Below are 20456 nucleotides of genomic sequence, written 5' to 3' on the forward strand. Positions count from 1 at the left end.
GAGAATGGGGGTGCACCCCCCATCTTCCACTGTCACAGTTGCTCTAGGACCCCCCAACTCCCCCCTCAGGTCAACAGAACTTGTTACCCAGAGATGTTATTTGCCAAGCATTCTACTCTGGGATAAGTGAAGCAGGGGGAGAGGGGGCAGAAACAAGTTTTCTCCATCTTCTTTCTCTCTCCTAGGCTGGCCCCATTCTCCTATACATTAGATATATCTGTATATTTATATATATTATAGTTATATATTAAAAAGAGAAAAGACCAGTTATTGACTTTCCTGAAGAGAAATCCCCCCCTGAAGGCCTCAGGTAGCTCAGGAAGTTTAAAAAAAATTACAAAAATTTCCAGTGCAATCTTCAGGAAACACCCCACCCCATCCCACCCCACCCTTCCCTAACCTGTCCTTCTCTGCACCCACCCCTACCCCAAGCACTTCTAGCCCCTGCCCCCTCCAGCCCGGGCCGGGCCGAGCAACAGCAGCACAAAGTCTTATCTCTGCCCATCCATTGCAGCCACAGCTTTCTGCTGGGAACCCCCCTGTTGTGCCCCGGGGGGCCACGTGGGCTGAGGATGGTGAAGGTGGTGAAGGCTGTGAGCTGTGGGGGAAGAAGGAGGGATCCAGGCTGCCTGGTGGCTGGGTGGAGAGGAGGCCCAAAAGGGGCTGAAGTTTGCAGGGGGGGAGCAAGCCATGGCCGTCATGGGACTGTTACTGCTCTGCAGGGTCTCGGAGGCACGAAGCTTGGAGAACATGGCCAACGCATCTGGAAAGTTGGGTGGCGTAGCAGGCGTGTTGCTTGGTGTGCACATCTGTACAGAGAAAGCAGAGGGTGGTTCCAGGCAAGTTCTGACCCTGAGTCAAGGCCCACATCAGCCCCCAGAATATCCCCAATACTCCCTCTGTTCTCACTCAAGATTAAGAGTCAGCTCAAGGCTTTCTCAGTTGCCTTCCAGCTTCCTCAGACAAAAGCCATCAGCTGGACATCACCTACTCCAACCTCTGGCAAAATCAAAGCTGATTTCACCAGAATCTCAGTAGAGCCCCGATGCTGCTTCGGAGGGAATTGTTACCCAAAGTTCAGAAAAGGAGGCCCTAGGAATATTTTTAACAACCACTTCACAGGTGAGAAGTAGAGGCTTAAGAAGTGATTCAGGTACATCCCAAGCTTTCATTTGACTCCACTGCACCACACTCTCCCATGTTCCTCAACATCTTCTCCTTTACTGAATTCCTCCCCTTTGCTTGGGAAGCATCTTGGGAGTTAGGGGGAGTCAGACAAAATCCAGGACAAGTCAATGTCCCATGGAAACCCCCACAACTGCATCTCCAGCTTAGGCTGTTACTGAGTCTCTGGACAGATTAATAGGCTCACCTTTCTTCTGGACCTTAGCCACAACAACTGCATATCTCAGTATTTACATCTAGCCTCAGATTAGTTCTGAGGAATCACAAGGGTTTTTGCCTCCAGTTCAGGACATGGCACCCAGAAGAGGAATGGGCTGAGATCAAGGAGTAAGAATTACCACTTTTCCAATTCTATGGTGTTTGTAGTTACAAAGAGCTTTCACAACCATAATCTTATTAGATTCTCATAATGGCCCCATGAGGTACAGAAACTATAATCATTTTACAGAAAAGGAAAACTAAGGAGGGGGTGTTAAGTTACTTTGCTGGGGGTCATAAAACTTCTTGACCATAGTTAGTGAGCATTCTCTGAATGTCTTGATTTTAGCAGCAGCTTTCTCCCAAGACCTCGCCTCAGAAAGATGGGGGAGGGGAAGAGGATAGAGTTCTAGAAATCTCTGCCTCCCGATTGAGCTTTTTTAAGTTCCCCAGCTATCAGGCCAAGTGAGGCCTAGACTCCCCTTTTCAGGGACAGTCAATATGATATTTAGTACAAAGAAAACTGAATTTGGAGTGATAAGATCTAGTTTTGAATGGTGACCCTGCTACTGAGCATCCACTGGTATGATGGGCTCCGAAATCTCAGAGTCCTTTCCACCTCCAAGTCCAAGAACTGATGAGCTCACATTAGCAGCCTGGGGTTAAAGACTAGCCCTGCTTGTACACCCTAGTCAAATGAAGACACATTACTGGCCTCCCCAACCCAGCACTCAACTTTTACTTTACCGGCGGCAAGATATGATGAAATGGGGGCAGCTAGGTGGAGCAGTGGATAGAGCACTGGTCCTGGAGAAAGAAGGACCTGAGTTTAGATCCAGCTTCAAACATTAATAATTACCTAGCTGTGTGGCCTTGGGCAAGTCACTGAACCACACTGCCTTGCAAAAATCCAATGGAATGTAGGATAAGAAGGGCCAGTGACTCCTATCAACAAGCACCAAACTGAACCCTCCAGTTGAACCAAGTAGACCTGGCCTAGTTCTTTCAGAAGGAATCTGGTTAAGGGCAGCTAAGTGGCTAAGTGGATAGAGTACTGGCCCTGGAATCAGGAGTTCAACCCCAACCTCAGACAATCAATAATTACCTAACTGTGTGACCCTGGGCAAGTCACTTAACCCCATTTCCTTGCAAAAAGAAACAAAAAAAAAAGAAAATCTGTTTACAGCATTCCTACAAACCCCCCACCTGCTGAAATCTAGGGGTCTCTGGATTAGGTCACCCCATCCACGGGCAGCCTATCAGCCACTACAGGGGTGGTGCCAGAGTGCCTGAGCACTGGGCAAGAGTCCAGAGGACCAGAGCTCCAAGCTGGCCTCAGACTTGTAGGAGCTGGGTGACCCTTCAAGAGGCGCTTCACTTTTATTTGCTTCAGTTCCAACTGTAAAATGGGGTTAATAAGAGTACCTACCTCCCTGGGCTGTGGTGAGGATCAAGTGAGGTAAAAACTGTAAAGTGCTTTAGCACAGCCTGTCACACAGTGGGTGCTACTGAAAGGCTTATCCCCTTATTCCCCCACCTGGGGCTTCAGTTTCCTCATCTGCAATAAGAGGGAGTTGAACTAGATGAGATGATCTCTTCCAGCTCTGACAGTCTGAGAAATAGGAGAAATGACAGAAGGGCTCTATATTTAGTTTATATCAATCTACAATTATCTTAATTTGTCTACTCACTATTCCCTCTAACATATTAATAGCAGATGACATTTAATGCAGTCCTCTAAGGTTTGCAAAGTACTTTGCAGGAATTATTTTCACCTGATGCTCACGAAAGGAGGCCCTAGGGGGTATTATAAAGCCCATTTCACAGATGAGGAAATGGAGGCTCAAGAATTTCGGGAACTGCCCAAAGTCTCATAGGACTCCAAGTTTGGTTTCACCATCTCATGGGTTCCTCAACCCATTTTCTCCTCAGCTGTATTCTTCCTCTTTGCTCATATGCCTTCTTCACTTTCTTCTTTCTTTCAAACAACCAATCCCAAGCCATTCTTCAATGGTTAAAATCATGAATCCTTCCCCAACTATTGCAACCCAATAAATTTATTCTCCTCTAAAGTTATTTGTCTATATTACTGGTTCTCAATTTTTTTTTGGTCTCAGGACTCTTAATTAGTAATTATTCCTCCACCTCCACCACCACCACTACCACCAAAGAGGTTTTGTTCATGTGGATTAGATCAATATTTGCCTTATTATAAATTCAAATGTACAGGTATTATAAAATTTTTTTTTATCTTAAGGGTCTGCCCCCCCCACCTTGAGAACCTATGGTTTATACTGTTTACCCAATCATCAAATAAACATTATGCACTAGGTACTAGAAATATAAAAATGAGAAAGATAATCTTTACCCTCAAAGAGCCAGTAATCTAATAAGGTGCAAGGAGTTATACATACACATAAATATAATGCAACAAACTGTGATAAGGGAAAGGATAGATTCTTCAGGAAAAATGCCTAATTTTAGGAGGTAGAGACATTTTTCAGATGGAGTAAATAAGAAGACTACCTGGATGAAGGGGTATTTAAGATGGGCCTTGATTGAAGAACATTTTCCACAGGCAAAGAGATATATCAAGAGGGCATATTTTACACAAAGGAAACAGAGAACACCTGGGAAACAACCTATTGTACCTGAAATAGGTGAAGAGAAGCAAGAGTAGAAGGGTGGCTCACAGTAGGAAAATTGAGGAATTTGCACAGTTTTCCAAAAAGGTTGGGAGGTACAAATGACAATTCTTTGGGAAGTGGGAAGATACCAAGAGATGTACATTTGCTTTTTTTTTTTTTTTAATAAGCTTTGCTAGTATTGACTATACAGTTAAGACTCCAATGTCCTGAACAGAGCTGAAGTTCCCTAAAATGGAGGGATTGGCCATTGTTCTACATGCTCGCTTTAATTGGATTTTACAGATCATCTCAACCAGCTTGAATGAAACTAACCAATTCCACATGGACAAATGGTGCAGAGTCCTGTATAGAAACCTCAGAATGAAGATAATACTAAGAATATGAGCACAAGAGGAAAATGAAAAATGATTGTTCTATTCCTAACAGGAGCTCTTCTATCATCTAGGCTACAAAATGTTATCAGCTTTTAAGATCATTTGAAATAGATTCCTATCCACCATCATTTTACTGAAAATAAAACATAAAAAGACCTTCAACAAAAATACCTCACTCTGAAAACTTAAGAAATTCTTCTAAAATGCTTTAAAAAAATTCTCCCTAACAAGAGTGTTGGTGGGTTTTTAAATTTTTTTTGTATGTTTGTGGGTTTTGAACCCATTTGTGAAAAATGCATGTAAGAAAAAATGACTGGCCTCAGAGAAGATGGAAATTTACTAATCAAATTTCAACAAAAACTTGTCATGACTGGGCTCAGTACTTCTAAATCTTTCTATCATTTCCAGACTGAACTTCAATCAAGACCTTTAAGCTGCTTATATCACAAGGAGTTAGAATCAAAATTAAATAAAGAGTATCTTCTATCACAATAATTATAGCAGGAACAAAAAGATTTTATGTACTGTTAATAAAATTAGATTATTTTATAAAAAACCAGAGTTCAAATGTGAGTTATTAATTGAATGACTCTGGTTAAGTCACTTATAATCTTATTTGACTTACTTTCCCTCATTAATTGGAAAAGAAAATGATAAACCACTTTATTATCTCACCAAGAAAGCCCCAAATGGGGTCACAAAGGATCCTACAGGACTAAAACAAAAAAGTCAATTTACCAATTAAGACCTAAAGACCAAGGTCAAAGGGATATTAAATAGCAGCACTAGGCTTTGAAATTGGGTCTTTGGACACTTTCCCTATTGTCAAAACATTGTTTGTGTATTGTCTCTTACCTCTCATACTGCTCTACTTAAAATGGTAGGGATCTCTTGGGACTCCCAACTTCTTCCATTTGATTTTCATTTCCTTAACATTTTAAAACTCTTTGAGGTTGAGGAATGTGCTTTATCCTTTTTTATCAATTTGTTTGATATTCCCAGAAAATTGCGTGACAGTCTCTGCCTTTGCTTGGGCTGTCTCTTTGTTGGGACCACCCAGTATCTCATCTCCTGAATCTCTACCTCCTTTCAAGACCTAGTTCATGCCATTCTTTGGAGAAATCTAATGATCTCACCCCCAACACTTCCCAACTATCATTCCTCTCTTTCCTCAAATCATATTGAATATACTTGTGTAAATTTCTACCCTTCTCCCCATAGAATATGTTGATTGAAGATGTTAGAATAATAAAATGTTTTGTCCTTCATTTTCAAAGAAGACCATGATATCAGGGAGGTGATTCCATGACCAGGACATGAATTGGATTTGAGTGGGTAAGTGTGTGTTGCTGTACTGAGTCACCAGCCTCACTTTCCCCTCCAGAGTCATCTGGGTCCAGTGGCTAGATAGGCAGTCAGGGTTTAATGACTTGCTCAAGGTCACACAGCTAGTAAGTCAAATATCTGAGGCTGGATTTTGAACTCCCATCCTCCTGACTCCAAGGTCAGCGCTCTATCCACTTCGACTGCTCATTAGAATAATGCCTTATACACAGAAGGCATTTAATAGTAGATTTTATAGTGGCCTCCCCCAGGGAGGGACCACTTCTCATTCAGTCCTGGCACACAGGATTCATTTCACCTGAACTTTGTATTCCCCAGTGCTAGCACAACTAGGCTTTTATTGGTCACTAAATTGATATCCGCTATCTGAGTGTTCTTATGTATTAGGCTGCTAGCAGAAATCAAACTATTTTAAACAGGCCTGCCCTTCTCTCTGGCCAACTAGCACACTCTACTCCTCCACACATATTGGGGCACAGTAGAGGAAGAAAATGTACCTGGGGCTTCTGTGGCAGTAGGTGGCTTCTACCTGGGAGTAAACAGGGCTTTAAGATTTGCAAGGTGCTATGCAAGTTTACCTCATTTGATCCTAGTTAACAAAGTATGATTAATTCCCTTATTAAGGAAACCAAGGCTAAAAGGTTAATGCAAGATCTCACAGTCAGTATAAGCCAGAAGTGAGATTTGAATTCGGATCTTTTTGGCTCCTAGACCTGCTCCACATTCGTTCTTACCACTTAGTTCCCTTAGACTATGTCTAGGAGAGAAGAGTAAAATAAAAACAGGAACAGGTCAATTTACAGTTCCCTTCCTAAGACACACCTCTCTTATTTGATTCCAAGACACTGGCCATTGCCATGTAGGGAGCCTCAGAATGGACACACGGAATCAAAGAGGAAGGCAAAGGCAGTCTCAACCCCATTCTAGCCAGCTCTTACTTGGTGGGGGAGGGGAAAGAATGCAGTGCTATCTTTTCCTGAGGACCCCACCAAAGATTACAGCCCAACAACAGTAAACACAGAAGTGGAGCTTCTGAGAAATGGGTCATGGGGAAGGCAGGTCCCCAGGCTAGGGAGGGAACTGGTGAGGAAGGAGGCAGAAGATAAACTTCCATATCCCTGAAACCAGCATATAATCACAATCCTCAATTTAAAGCAGATTTTTAAACAAACTTTTTTGGGGGCAAGGACCCTTTTGACAAGGCTGGAGAAACCTAAGGATCTCTTTTCTCACAATATTTTTAAATGCATAAAAAATTAATCAGATCACAAAAGTGTGAATATCCTGAAATATAGTTATCAATTTTTAAAAAATATGTTCATGGATCCCAGCTTTAAGGATCCATTTCTCTTTTAAAGGGAAACGTTCAGAAAGATATTTCAGTTAACTGGATAAAATAAAGAGGTGAGGCAGGAACCTCTCAGGAGCTTGGGAAAACTGGAACATTCATTTCGATCTAATCGCCTGACTTTTAGGGTCCTTTCTGAAGGTTTCTCTTTTAGAGACAGACGAGTAGACCGACTGCTTTGCTAATTTAGACACCTAACACCTGGTGTTAGGTCTGTAAACCTGGGGCAGGTGTTGTCAGCAGCTTGTCCATTTTATTTCAATTTTTGTTTAAAGTCTCAGCAATTCTATGAGAAGGGTTTCTGTTTTATAAAGTATAACTCAAAAGAAATTCCTGTTGTTCCTTAATGGAATGAGAGAGAGCAAAGCAGATTAGGGAGATTGCATACAAAGTATTTCTTCCAGCAAACATCTGTAGATAATGTGGGGGGGGGGGGGGGAAGGCCAAGGACTCAAATACTTGACAAAAACTTCAGGAGGCAAGAGTAGATAGATATACAGGACAATAATATTTGACAAGGTGGGGTCATGAGGGCATTCTCTCAACAATCCACCTTCACCTCCACCTCAAAACACACATACACACATATACACACCCTTGGCTAATAGATAACTAGCTAGAAAAACAGGTAAAGAATAGGCATTTGGTGCTGGGAGCTTGTATTGACCAAGCAGGACTCAGAAAGAATGAAAAAATGCACCTCTTTCCTTTCACAGGCCAGGGTCAGTCTAAGGGTGTGGAATGTTGCATACATATGCTGTCAGAAGAGGACAACATGTGGTTGGTTATGCTAAATTATTTTTTCTCTTAAAAGTCTTTGTTTTAGAAGAAGGCTTACTGGGAAGGGGAGAGAGCTGGGTAAAGAGAGTGTGTAGTGAATTGAATGGACAAGTCCCAATAAAAAAAAAAAAAGACAGTCAAGCAGGCTTGGAAGGGATTTTTCTATCTGGATGGGGTAGGGAACCAAGAGAACAAAAGATCCTAGGATGGGGGGCAGGGGCTCCGGAGGGAACCTTCAGGAGCCGCTGTTCTGGGTCCACTATAAATGCTGACACACCCACTGCTGCAGAGAGGAAAGTGCCTCATCTTACCCCAAACCAGGGCGAGGGGCCCACACTGAAGGACGTCGCTCCATCCCGGTCTCTGGGTGCCCATTTCCTCTGGATGAAGGGGCACAAGAGTCCTTCCAGCCCAGCCCCGGTTCCCGTCCCCGGAGCAGCCCCAACAAGAGACTTGGAGTCTCAGGTCTCTTCCACTTTTACCAATTCTCAAATCTCCATCTCTCCGGCTCCCAAGGCTTACCCGGCCCCCAGACCCCAACTCCCACCTCCCCTCCCTCCCTGGGGGCCCAGCCAAGGTGGAGGGGTGGGGGAGGAATCCGGCCCAGGCCCGGTGGGGCAGGTGGGGGTCCAGGGTCACAAAGTTTGTTCGGGGCCTGTGTGAGCAGCCCTTTCCTGGAAGACATTTTGGCTTTGTTTACATTCGCAGGCGAGGAGCTCGCTCCCAGGCAACATGGCTGTCACCGGCCTCGCCGGCTGACAGCGAGCCCCCGCCCCCGGGCACCCCGACCCTCGTGGGGTCCCCCCGGCGCCCGCAGGGGGTGGGGGGGGCCAGGAGGCCGTGGCTCTTCCCGCCACCCCGGGGGCCCCACTTCCGCAGTGCCGGGCCTGCATCAGTCCGGGGGCTGGGGGCGTGGGGAAGGTTGGCGCTGCCCCCCAGGCCCCCCACGATAACTTACCATCTGGGGGTGATGGTGGCTGTTGGGAATGTTGGTTTCTTGGAAAAACGTGCTCAGGGCGGTCTGCGGGCAAACAGAGCGGCAGTTAGCCCGGCCGGGGTGGGCAGGGCCCAGCGGGGGCTCGGTCCGGGCGCCCCCCGGCCTGGCCAGGCCCAGCTAGGCCAGCGCCCCCCGTTCCAGGCGCCAAGTCGCCCTGCCCGGCCTGCGTGGGCCCGGGGTCACTCGAGTTAAAAGTCGACGCCGGTCCCCACGTGGACACCGAAGCGGTGAGGCCGGGGCGGGGGGCACTTCCGCACCCCCACCCCCCAGGCGTGCCCCCCCCCACCGCCAGGAGGGGAGCCGCGTCCCGCACCCACCCGGCCCTCCAGGCAAAGGCAGGCCCGGCCCCGCGCGGCCTCGGGGGGCCCCGAGCCCTCCCCGGGCCCGGGCAGCGGAAGGGGGAGGGGGAGATGCTGGGCAGCCCTGCCCCCCGGGTCGGCCCCCTCCCCCTCCGCGGAACACCCGTCCCACCCGTGGCCTGCCCCGGCCCCGTGGGCTATTTAAAGGCGCACACACACGCGCGCGCGCGCGCGCACTCTCGCCCCTTGGCTCGGGTCCGGCGGGGCTGGGGCTAGAAGCGGGGCCGCGGGGAGGCGGCGCCGGCCGGGCCGTAACGGAAGCTCGCGCCCGGGCCCCGCCGGCCCGGCCCGGCCCGCACGCACCTCGAACTGCCAGTGGGCCGCCTGCAGCAGCTGCTTCGCCTGGTCGGCCGCGCAGCCGGCGGCCAGCACGAACTGGTTGATCATGACCTGGTGCCTGAGCTCCTCCATATTCACCGACATGGCGAGCACAAGCGAGGCCGGCGCCGGGCGCCCGCGGGGAGGAGCGGCTCCCGATGGCCGGGGGCCGGGGGCCGGGGGGCTTCTCCCGCTGCCTGGCCCCGCTGCCTGGCGCGCGCTCTCTCTCTCTCTCCCCGGCCCGCTCTTCTCCTCCTTCCCAGCGTCCCCTCCCCGCCCTCCGGCCCCAGCAGCCCGCTCCGCTCGGCCCCGACCGGACGAATGTTGTGGTCCGCCCGCACTCCCTCCTCCCGGGGCGAACACCACAAACAACAGCGCGGGGCGGGGCCCGGGCGGGCCCCAACGTTCGAGGCCCCACGCTCGGCGGCCGCTGATTGGCCGGCGCGCCTGTCCGCCGGAGCCCCGGCGCACGTACGGATATTCGATTCGAACACCCGACTCTCCGAGGCTGTTACTGTTGCTCTTTTTTTTTCCCCCCTCGCCCCTCCCCCACCCCGGCTAGTCCATTGGAGCAGGTTTGAGCAGTCGGGCTCCCCGGGCATTGGCTGTCTGCTGTGTTTTGGCTTCTGGGGCCAGTGGTTGGCTGCGACCTAGCGGTTGGGGAGGAGCTGCTGGTGCTGATTGGCCATCCGTGCTCCTGTTTGAACTCAACTTGAAAACCTTGAGTGTCTGCTGATTGGCCGAGGCGCCTCTGTTTTCTGTTGTAGGAATGGGGCTGGTGTAGCCAAGTTCATTCATTACTTCATTGAAACTGAACATGCTCAGCTGGAAAAGCAAGCCTGAGTGGGTTTGACTCATTTCCTCTCCAAGATGTGGTCATCTCAAGAAACAGAATTATCAAAATAGAAAACAGAGTTGTTGCAGCTGCTCACATCACAGTCCTATCACTTTCAAGACCCCCTTCTTTTTTCTTTTTTACAAAATTTTAAAACTTTGATCCCTGCAAACGTAAAATGAGATTTTACAAGGAATGTTGTGAGCATTCTCCTGATACTGAGAGGGAAAAAATTTCTATTTTTCTCACCCTTTGGAGCTGAAGTTTGCTTTGTTATGTTGGGCTGTGACTGTAAACCACCTGTTAAAAACAAAACAAAAATCAAATCAAATTGATCCTAAAGATTTTGTGTTTGACAGTTTCTGGGTTGTGGGGGAAAAGGAATAGAACCGGAAGTTGGGCTGCATATGTTTATTTGACCAATGATGGTGGTGGTGGTGGTGGTGGGAGGGAGGGAATAACATTTCCTGGAAGGAAGGAGCCCTTAGCAGTAGATTCACACAGAACTGAATTTGTTCCTGACAGAGACTGACCTCCAAAAAGAGGGGAACAGATATTCACTGAATGAAGTAGCACATAAGTATAAGACAAGTATTTACTTTCTGTCACAATAGAGATGCTTAAAACACAAAAGACTCATAATTTTGAATGACAAATACTTAAAATATGAAACTGTAGCCCCAGCTTTCTTTGGATATTTTTTTCATTAAGGTGAGAAAGCCTGAGTTAAAAATACAGAAGATTCAAGGGAGTTCATATAGTGTTATAGAAACAGATATTAACTATTATAATCTCCTTGGAAGTGAAACTACTGAGAGTTCCTCTCATTCTGTACTATCTGAGCAGCAACTCAAGGTCTAGATTTTCTGGCCAACTTCTAAGGTCTAATTCCGGGTGGTAATTTTTTGTTTGTTTGTTTTTAGGTTTTTGCAAAGCAAATGGGGTTAAGTGGCTTGCCCAAAGCCACACAGCTAGGTAATTATGAAGTGTCTGAGACTGGATTTGAACCCAGGTAACTCCTGACTCTAGGGCGGGTGCTTTATCCACTACGACACCTAGCCGCTGCTCTCAGTATCATTATTCACTTACCTGTGCTCTGAAGAATAAATACAAAGCCAAAGAGATCTTGAGATCCTCTCTCAGACTAATCTAAGCAAGCTTAAGTGGAATCCTTGGTATGCAGATATAGCTGCCAGAGGAAGAAAGAGAAATCCTATCTAAAGGTTCTAGGAAGAGCTCATTGGAATCCTGAGTCACAAATTCAAAATAGAAAAGAGAGCAAGAGTGGAAATTGTTTCTCCTTTTAAAGCTTACTGAATGGGAAACTCTTTCTGCTCAATCATCTTCCACATTACTTGCTCTCCTTCCCCCCCCACCCCCACCCCCACCCCCCACAATGATGAGGACCAACCAAGGAAGGGTCTCTGGTCCTGTGTGTCTTTTCACTGAGTGAAAGCCCACCTCTGAGGGATCAGAATATAGGCTCAACTACATGGAAAGTGCCCAAATCTAGCTGAATACAGGGACTCTTCTGATTATCTCCAATATATATATGGATATGGATAAAGGAACCTGGAGTCTTGTAAAATATGAAGGCAGGTGGAGGAAAAACATTTAGAGAAAAGCAGGCCTAGTGAACAGAGACAATTGAAAGAGTTGAAGTTGAAGGGAACTTAAATCATTTAGTACAGCCCTTTCATTTTTTTGATAAGAAAACTGAGCCCTCAAAAAGTTCAGTAACTTTTCTCTAGGTAAGTGTTTTTAACCTGGAGTTTGCAAACCTTTGGGTATGATTTTTAAAAATGTTTTGTTACATGTTTTTTTTAAATAGAAGCAGTTTCTTTTGTAATCCTATGTATTTTATTTTATGCAGTTCAAAACATTGTTTTGAAAAGGTATCTAGGGGAGGTTAGGTGGCGCAGTGGATAGAGCACTGGTCCTCGAGTCAGGAGTACCTGGGTTCAAATCCAGTCTCAGACATTTAATAATTACCTAGCTGTGTGGCCCTGGGCAAGCCACTTAACCCCATTGCCTTGCAAAAACTTTAAAAAAAAGAAAGGATCCATCAGCTTCCCCAGACAAGTCAATAGGGTAAGGTACATGTAGTAAAAAAAAGTTTAACCTTGACACCCAGTAAGTAGCAGAGCCCAGGTCTGATTCCTTTCTTATTAGCCCTGCAAGACTGCTTACTAATAAATATGTTCCAGTGCAGTCAGATCTATAGGGAGAGAAACAAGATGTAGTGATGGGGCCTAAGTTTTAATCTAATATGTTGACTAGCGTATGATTTTGGGGGAGCCGCTTTACTTGTCAGTAAATCATCTGAAAATCAGGAGAATACCTTTAGTAACAAGTGGGAATAGCTATAAAGTGCTTTTCAGACCTTAAAAATGCTATAAAAATTTCACTATTATAACAAGAAACAGCGTGTGTGTCTCTCTCCACATACTGGTCTGGTGAAAATTCTGGGCTCTTATGAATTGATATAGCAGAGAGGATTTTCATTGTTCTGTTGTCCTGTTTAGGGTAGGGATGGGATCTGTGATTTCATTGATATTGAGAACTTCCTTCTTGGGGGAAACTCCCTCTTACCAATGTGCTTGGCACCATTTTTGTCTTATATGATCTTAGAGAGTTGTTGGCAATCTTAGGACTGAAAGAATGATGATTTGCCCAGGGGTTATACACCCAGTATGTGTGAGACATAACACTTGAACCCAGGAGTTTCAGAGCTATTTCAGAGCTCCTCTTCATCCTCCATTTGTTCTATCTCCACTTCCTTTTAAAGGGATTGAATTTGGCATTTTACTTGTTGAAACTTGTGTTTCTCTGGCAGCAAACAGATATCAGAAGCCCCAAGACACACAGTGGGCAGGAGCACCCAAGGCATAGCTGTCTTCTTCCTGTAATTGCAGGGTAAAAACAAAAGCGAGCAGCCTCCAGCTTTTATTGCAAAGGAACTCAGACAACCAGCGGGAAGAAGAACAAGGAAGTGTGGTAATTGGGTGAATCTAGGCTCCAGAAGAACATACAAATAATAAAAACACTAGGCTCAAAAGTAACATGATCCTGCTGCCTAAGACAGAGAAGGTTTCAAGGGGGAGAGTGAACTTTGTCCCTCCTCCCAAATAAACAACCCTTCAAATCTCATGCTAGATAATTTAATACAAAAACACTAAGAGCAGGTAGAGTCTTGAAATTGCAAAAAATGACATGGTTGATTGTTAGGTAGCAATTGTTATTGTTGTTCAGTCTTGTTCTACTCTTTGTGATTCCTTGGATTATACTGTCTTTAGGATTTTCTTGGCAAAGATGCTGGAGTATTTGTCATTTCCTTCTCCAGGATTAAGGCAAACAAAGGTTAAGTGACTTTCCCATAGGTCACACAGCTAGGAAGTATCTGAGGCCAGATTTGAATTCAGGAAGATGAGCCTTCCTGGCCCCAGGATAGGTACTCTATCTACCCACTGCATTACTCAGTTGTCCATTTACCTAGAACATAGAGAAGGTAAGGGATTTTTCCAGGACCATAAATGTGTCAGAGATGGCACTAGAACCCAGGTCTTATTGTCTTGAATGCTTGCTTTCTATTCAGAAGACACCTTTTCCTGACCATAGGAGTTCATGATCTAATGCCAATCTGTGCATAATGTCACTTAACGATTCAGAAGTTGATTTGTGAACTGTGGGTGTGGAAGTTTTGATCCTTCTGACTTGAGATTTTGTCCCAGGCATTCAAAGCTATAGCAGGATTTACCAGAAGGAGATAGTAAGAGCGATCTCCCTCACAGGAGTGTTTTGAGAATAAATGATGTAATGTTTGTAGAGAATGTGGAATTGTTTGGTTGAAAGCAACTCCCTAAGTAGAAGGTATTATTAAATCGAGCCATTATTATTTTAATCTGAAAGGGTAATATGTGGCAGGTATAAAACAGTAATAAAAGCGTGGGCACTAATAACAAATAATAACACACTAGCAAATCATAGAAAGAAAAACCCTCATTACATTAATGACTTTGTATGATATGTGATGCAGCAACCTGGGGAAGAGAGGGAAAAAATATTATCTTTTATTTCCTCTACGTGAGATAATAAGTGAAGTCATGAATATGAGTAATTATCTGAATTCTGAAACAAGCACATAATATTTGCCATCTTAGTACATCCTAAAGGAGGGTGGACCTATGTCATATAAGCACCATTCTATGTCATAATCCACAAGGAATGTTTGAAATGAAGCAGCCTGAAGTAAAGAGAAGAAACAGAACCCAGGGGACTTCTGGGCATTGGGGGGTATTCTAGCCACTTATTTCTTCCACTCAATCAAGTGGTGTTCCTGTAGTACTGCAGAATTTAACGGTTCAACAAGTTTGGGGCAGCTAGGTGGCGCAGTGAATAGAGCACTGACCCTGGAGTCAGGAGGACCCTAGTTCAAATTCAGTCTCAGACTCTTAATAATTACCTAGCTGTGTGATCTTGGGCAAGCCACTTAACCCCATTGCCTTGCAACCCCCCCCCAAAAAAAATTCAACAAGCAACCTAGCACAATAATACATTATGCACTGTCTACAATCTTAGTAGGTTAAGGTATACAAATCAATATATTCTCTCTACCCAGATCACAACAGAAATCAGTGCTTTTAAAAAGTCTAAATAAAGTGTTGAGAGACCTGCTGAATGAATCATTTATGCCTAGCCTTCAAATATCTTTAAGTAGAGGCACAGTCTTCTATTTAACTTTCACTTCCCACTGTACATTGCTCTTCTTTTTTGTCTTTTTAAAGTTTCTTGCCTCTTCTCCCTTCTTTATCCTCCACCCCTTATAAAGGAAGAAGAAAGGAAGGTATGAATGTGACTTGTGAGGTGAAGGGTCTCCTCTTTTTCAGAGGATGAAGTAAAGGAGGAGCTCTTAGAAAATATCAGGGGTTGGGGTGACTAGGTGGTACAGTGGATAGAGCAGTAGCCCTGGAGTCAGGAAGACCTGAATTCAAATCTGAACTCAGACACTTAATAATTACCTAGCTGTGTGTGACCTTGGGCAAGTCACTTAACCCCCATTGCCTTGTAAAAAACAAAAAGAAAAAAAAGAAAATGTCACGGGATTGGTTAATGAGAAGGGGAGAAATAGCTTGAGGTGAATAGTCTTGATTTTCTCAATAAATTATGAGGTAATGTCTTCAATTTAGAGGGTGGGGATGGGAGTCCTACTGGAGGCTTGAAGAAGGAAGAAGAAAGAAAAAAGAGGAAAGAAGCTTCTGTGGTAAATAGAATAGAAAATAATTTAGAGGGGCAGCTAGGTGGCGTAGTGGATAAAGCATCGGCCTTGGAGTCAGGAGTACCTGGGTTCAAATCCGGTCTCAGACACTTAATAATTGCCTAGCTGTGTGGCCTTGGGCAAGCCACTTAACCCCATTTGCCTTGCCAAAAAAAAAAACTAAAAAAAAAAAAGAAAATAATTTAGAGAGAAGCAAACAGACTGGCTTGCAGTATCAAGGGTCCAGTTGGAATTAGCATAAATTTCTAGAGAACAAGTTAAGCAAAGTCAATGGGCACATAATCTGATTCTGGCAGTGTATACTGTCAGATACTGTAGTATTCTCTACCAAAAGCTTCCTCTACCCCCACCATCTCTATCCACTATCTCCCTAAATGGAATTGTTATTATCTAAAGCCTGACTATATTGCTGGGAGGGGCAGAAAGGTAATTTAAGTGGAAGATGAATTTTTTTATGTTGGTTCATCCAGATTCTATTTTCCCCAAATATAATTTATTCCACAAAGGACAAAGATCACCCCACTCCTATCCCGGGTTATTGGTCTTTTCCCTAAAGGAGCCTTTGTAGCTTCTAATGCTCTATTCTGTACATGCTAACACAGTGATAAAGGGAAACCACACCTTTTCTTACTAGTTTATGTTCTGGTGAGGCTTTGGCAGTCATTTGAAAGAGGGGCCCGAGGTTGGATTGTATACTATCCAAATTGTGGAGCACAAAGTGAAGAGCAGGGTTCTTTCCAAAAGAAAGAACCTGTTTCTTTGGAGTCTTCAGGGTCATTTTCTAGGACTTCCAAGAGAATTAATTTCTAGCAGCTTCCTGTTGGTGGAATGGGAAGGTGATGTGCCTTGTCAAACAATCAATAAACAATCAATGAAAACTCTACTCTGGATTAGATTCTGCTAAGCCCTGGGGATACAAAAAGAGGCAAAAGATAGGCCCTGCCCTCTAGGTATTGGGAACAGCCAGAGAAAATGCCCAGAACTGAAAGATGGAGGGTCTTGCTCACAGAATAACCAGGAAGCCAATGTCATTGAATTGAAGACTACATATTGGGGATAAGGTATAAGAAACCTGGAAAAGTAGAAGTGTGTGTGTGTGGGGGGGTAGGTTTTATATAAGATTTTGAATGCCCAACAGGACATTTTGCATTTCCCTGGAATTTATTGAATAAGGGAGAAACATGATCAAACCTGCATTTTTGGAAAATCACTTTAGTGACTAAATGTAAACTGGAGATACAGCAAAGGTGAAATTAATGGACCTCAACAATGGATTTGATAGAGGCATAGGTGGGGTGTTGAGAGACAGTGAGGAATCTAGGATGATTTCTAGCTTCCAGATTGGGGGACTGGGAAGATGTGATTGTCCTCTATAGTAATAGGGATGGTAGGAGACAGTAATTGAGAAGATAGGAGTAATAGGGAAGGTAGGAGATAGTAATAGGGAAAGTAGAAATTGAGTAGGGTTTAAGGGGAAAGATAATGGGTTTTATTTTTGGAAATATCGAGTTTAGGATGTCTACGGACATCCAATTCCAGGTATTTGAAAGGCAGTTGGATTTTCGAGATTGGAAGTCAGTTTGGAGAGAATGAGATAGGAAAGCTAGATTTGAGAATCATGATCATTAAGATGGTCATTAAATTCATGGGAATTGTTGAGATCACCAAGTGAAATGGTAAAGAAGGAAAAGAGAAAAGGATCCAGACAGAATCCTAAGAAACACCTACAGTGGAAGGTGTGATATGGAGGAGGATTTGGTAAAGAAGACAGAGAAAGAGTGGTCAGATAGGTAGGAGACCCAGGAGAGAGTAGTATTCCAACAACCTGGAGGGAAGAGAATATTAAGAGAGTATTAAGTAGATCATCAATGTCAATGACCACAGACAAATCAAGGAGAATTAGTAAAGGCCGCTGGATTTGGCAACTAAGAAATCATAACTTTGGAGAGATCAGTTTTTGTGAAATAATAAGGTAGGAAGCCCGACTAATGGATTTAGAAGAGAATGAATGGAGAGAGAGAGTAGAGGCACTTAAAGATAGATGACCTTTTTTTGACAAACTATGCTACAAAAGGGCAGAAGAGATATAGTATGATAATTTCAGGGATGAAAGAATCAAGTAAGGATTTTTTTCAGGATAGGGAAGCATGGACATATTTGCAGACTGCAGGAAATGAGACAGTAGAGAGGGAGATTTTGAAAATAAGTGAGAATGAGGATAGACTAAGAGGCAATCTATTAGAGAAGATGGGATGGAATTGGACAAATAGAGTAGAGAGGTTAAAAAACAAGTAGAGAGTTTAGCCCTGGTCAAGAGGAAGGTTACTTCATCATATGAAACAGAGGTGAAGGAGGAGAAAGTGACAGAAGGCTCCTGAGTGATGAGAGAAGAGGAAGAACGAGGAAGGGAGTTCATGAATGAATGGTTTCAATTTTTCTTCTAAAGTATGAGGTAAGCTTCATTGCTTTGAGGGGTGGAGCAGAGAGGGGGCCATAGGAGATTGGGAGAGGAATGAAAAGATTTGGATAAGCCACTGTGGATAGTGGGATAGTGAGTTAATAAGGGAAGTACAGCACTATAGCCTAGTGGCAGTGAGATCCCACTGTAATGGATTCAGTTGTGAGATTTTCTCCACCTTCATTCAACTTCTCATATAAAGGCACAAAGGTGATGAATGGTGGGAGTGATCCAAGACTGGGGCTTGGTTAGGTATAATTGGTAATATGATAAAGGAACAAGGTATTCAAGAGAGGAGGGAAGTATAGAGTTATATTGGTTTACCAAGGAGCTAAGATGGGGAGAAGAAAAGAGAGTAGTTATACAGGAGAAATGACCTGGCAGAGAATTGAGAGGTCAAGAAATTGGAGGTTATGGAACAGATAAAGAATTATGCAAGGGAAGATGGAAGAAGAGGTAAAAAATGGATAGATTATGGTCAGATTTCAGAATTCTTAAACATGGAGGTAGACATTTGTAAGTAATGGCAAGATCATGGGTAGGATCATCTCTGTCTGTAACTGAGGTGGGGTGGAAGAGTAGCTCATGGGAGATGAGTGGGTTGGGTAATTGGATGGTTAGAGTGTTTGTGAGAAAATCAATAATTATGTTGAAGTGCCCTAGTATGAGGGCAGGAATTGAAAAGGAGAGGAAAAATTGTAAGCCAGGTATCAAACTTTTTGAGGAAGGAAGGAAAGAAGGGAAATGGTCCATTAACAACTACCAAATTTTGATTGGATGGTAGATTTGAATAACATAAATCTCAAAGGAAGAGAAGTTACAAGGTGATAGAAGAAGGAAGAGAACATGGAAATAGCATGGAGAATAAGGAATATTCTAACACTCCCAGTGAGTGAGTCAAGAAGAATGAGTGAAGGTGCAGCCAATAAAGGAAAGGGTGGTCAGGGAGGCTGTATCATCAGAAAGAATCCAAGTTTCTTTATATATATCTATATCTATACATTTAACTATATATATATGTAATTTTATTTTTATTTTTCCCCAATTATATATAAAAACAGTTTTAACATCCTTTTTACAAATTTTGAGTGCCAAATTCTCTCCCTTCTTCCCTTTCTTCCCTCATTGAGAAGGCAAGCAATTTGACATTGATTACATACATGTGTAGTCATGGAAGCAAGGTTTCAATTAGAGCTAGTGGATGGGAAGAGTGGGAGAGGAAAAGATTTAAGAGGAAGGAAGTTTGTTGCTTTTGTCACAGGCATTCCAGAGGGCATAGCAGAAGAACTGCAGGGAGTTAGGATGAAATTTTCAGTGGAGGATTGAGTGGATGGAAGAGGGGAATCAGATGCTATGGTATGTGGAACAGAATTTGGATGTCCCAGGGGTATTGCAGTACAATCTTGAAAGAGAAGGAGGCCTTGCTGTTGAAATAACAATAACAACAAAAAAATACAAAATATAAAAATAAAACAAAGCAAAAAGAAGCAATAAACAACAATAATATTCCTTTCCCAAAACCCCATGATTCAAGTGCAGGAAGAGACAGACACTAGAGTGGCAGAGATTCAGGTGGCAGGATAGAAAGAAAGAGATCCCCTCAACAGATGTTTACAGTAGCCTCCTCCCCCCAGCAGAGACCAGAATGAAGCACTAATGGGGAATTGAACCCCTACCCCAGGATATCTGAACTCAAGAGTTGCAGCCCTCCCAGACAGGGCCACTACCTTTCCCATCATCTCAGGGAGTTCCTTTGTTCCTTTGCCCCTGGACACCTCAGCTGGCACATGTGTGTATATATATATATATATATATATATATATATATATATGTGTGTGTGTGTGTGTGTGTGTATGTCCCATCCATGGATGTGTTGCTACATTAGCAGATGCTCCTAGATGTATGTCTATAGCCATGTATATATGTGTGACATCTCTAGGTGCATATGTAGCCAAAGACAGAGGAAAAGGGAGAAGGTGTGGGAGAAGCCTACAGAAAAGGAACTAGGGAAGGCTGGAGTTGGAGGGGAGCAGAGGAAGCACAGTGAGAGAAATATTTCTAACCAATTACCCTTCATGTGGATTAGATCCCTGGTTTGCACCTCGTTAATTCTCCTGATTCTTCTCATCTGCCTATAGCTCTGATGAAAGAGAAAAAGGGAGACAAAGTAGACCAGATGCCAGACAGACAGATGGTAGGCCCATTGGGCAGGCAAGGAGACTGTTTGACAGGTCAGCCAAAAAGAAAGGTTAAGAGGCCAAGTAAAAGAGGCAAGGAGGTAAGTCCCCTTCCCCCCAGTCAGAAGCCATTAGGATGAACCAGGACTAGCCCAGACCT

General features: G+C 44.2%; 1 protein-coding gene across 1 annotated transcript; it reads right to left on the bottom strand.

Annotated features, from left to right (window-relative positions):
- Positions 1-408: 408 nt before the first annotated feature.
- On the bottom strand, positions 409-9724 carry UBALD2 (UBA like domain containing 2). The gene is made up of 3 exons (XM_074224505.1): positions 9537-9724; positions 8836-8898; positions 409-809 (listed from the first exon to the last, which is right to left on the bottom strand). The coding sequence occupies exons 1-3, from the start codon at positions 9654-9656 to the stop codon at positions 492-494; spliced, it is 501 nt and encodes a 166-aa protein (XP_074080606.1). The 5' UTR covers positions 9657-9724; the 3' UTR covers positions 409-491.
- Between the last annotated feature and the right edge of the window lie 10732 nt (positions 9725-20456).

This window comes from Macrotis lagotis, chromosome 2 (genome assembly GCF_037893015.1).
Source record: "Macrotis lagotis isolate mMagLag1 chromosome 2, bilby.v1.9.chrom.fasta, whole genome shotgun sequence".
Taxonomy (NCBI): domain Eukaryota; kingdom Metazoa; phylum Chordata; class Mammalia; order Peramelemorphia; family Peramelidae; genus Macrotis; species Macrotis lagotis.

Bases quoted from the DNA above. Each gene is read 5' to 3' on its own strand.
- UBALD2 (XM_074224505.1), bottom strand. From the start codon at position 9,656: ATGTCGGTGAATATGGAGGAGCTCAGGCACCAGGTCATGATCAACCAG. The intron at 8,899-9,536 runs GTGCGTGCGGGC...GTTTGCCCGCAG, and splicing joins CGGCCCACTGGCAGTTCGAG to ACCGCCCTGAGCACGTTTTT. The intron at 810-8,835 runs GTAAGTTATCGT...TTCTCTGTACAG, and splicing joins GCCACCATCACCCCCAGATG to ATGTGCACACCAAGCAACAC.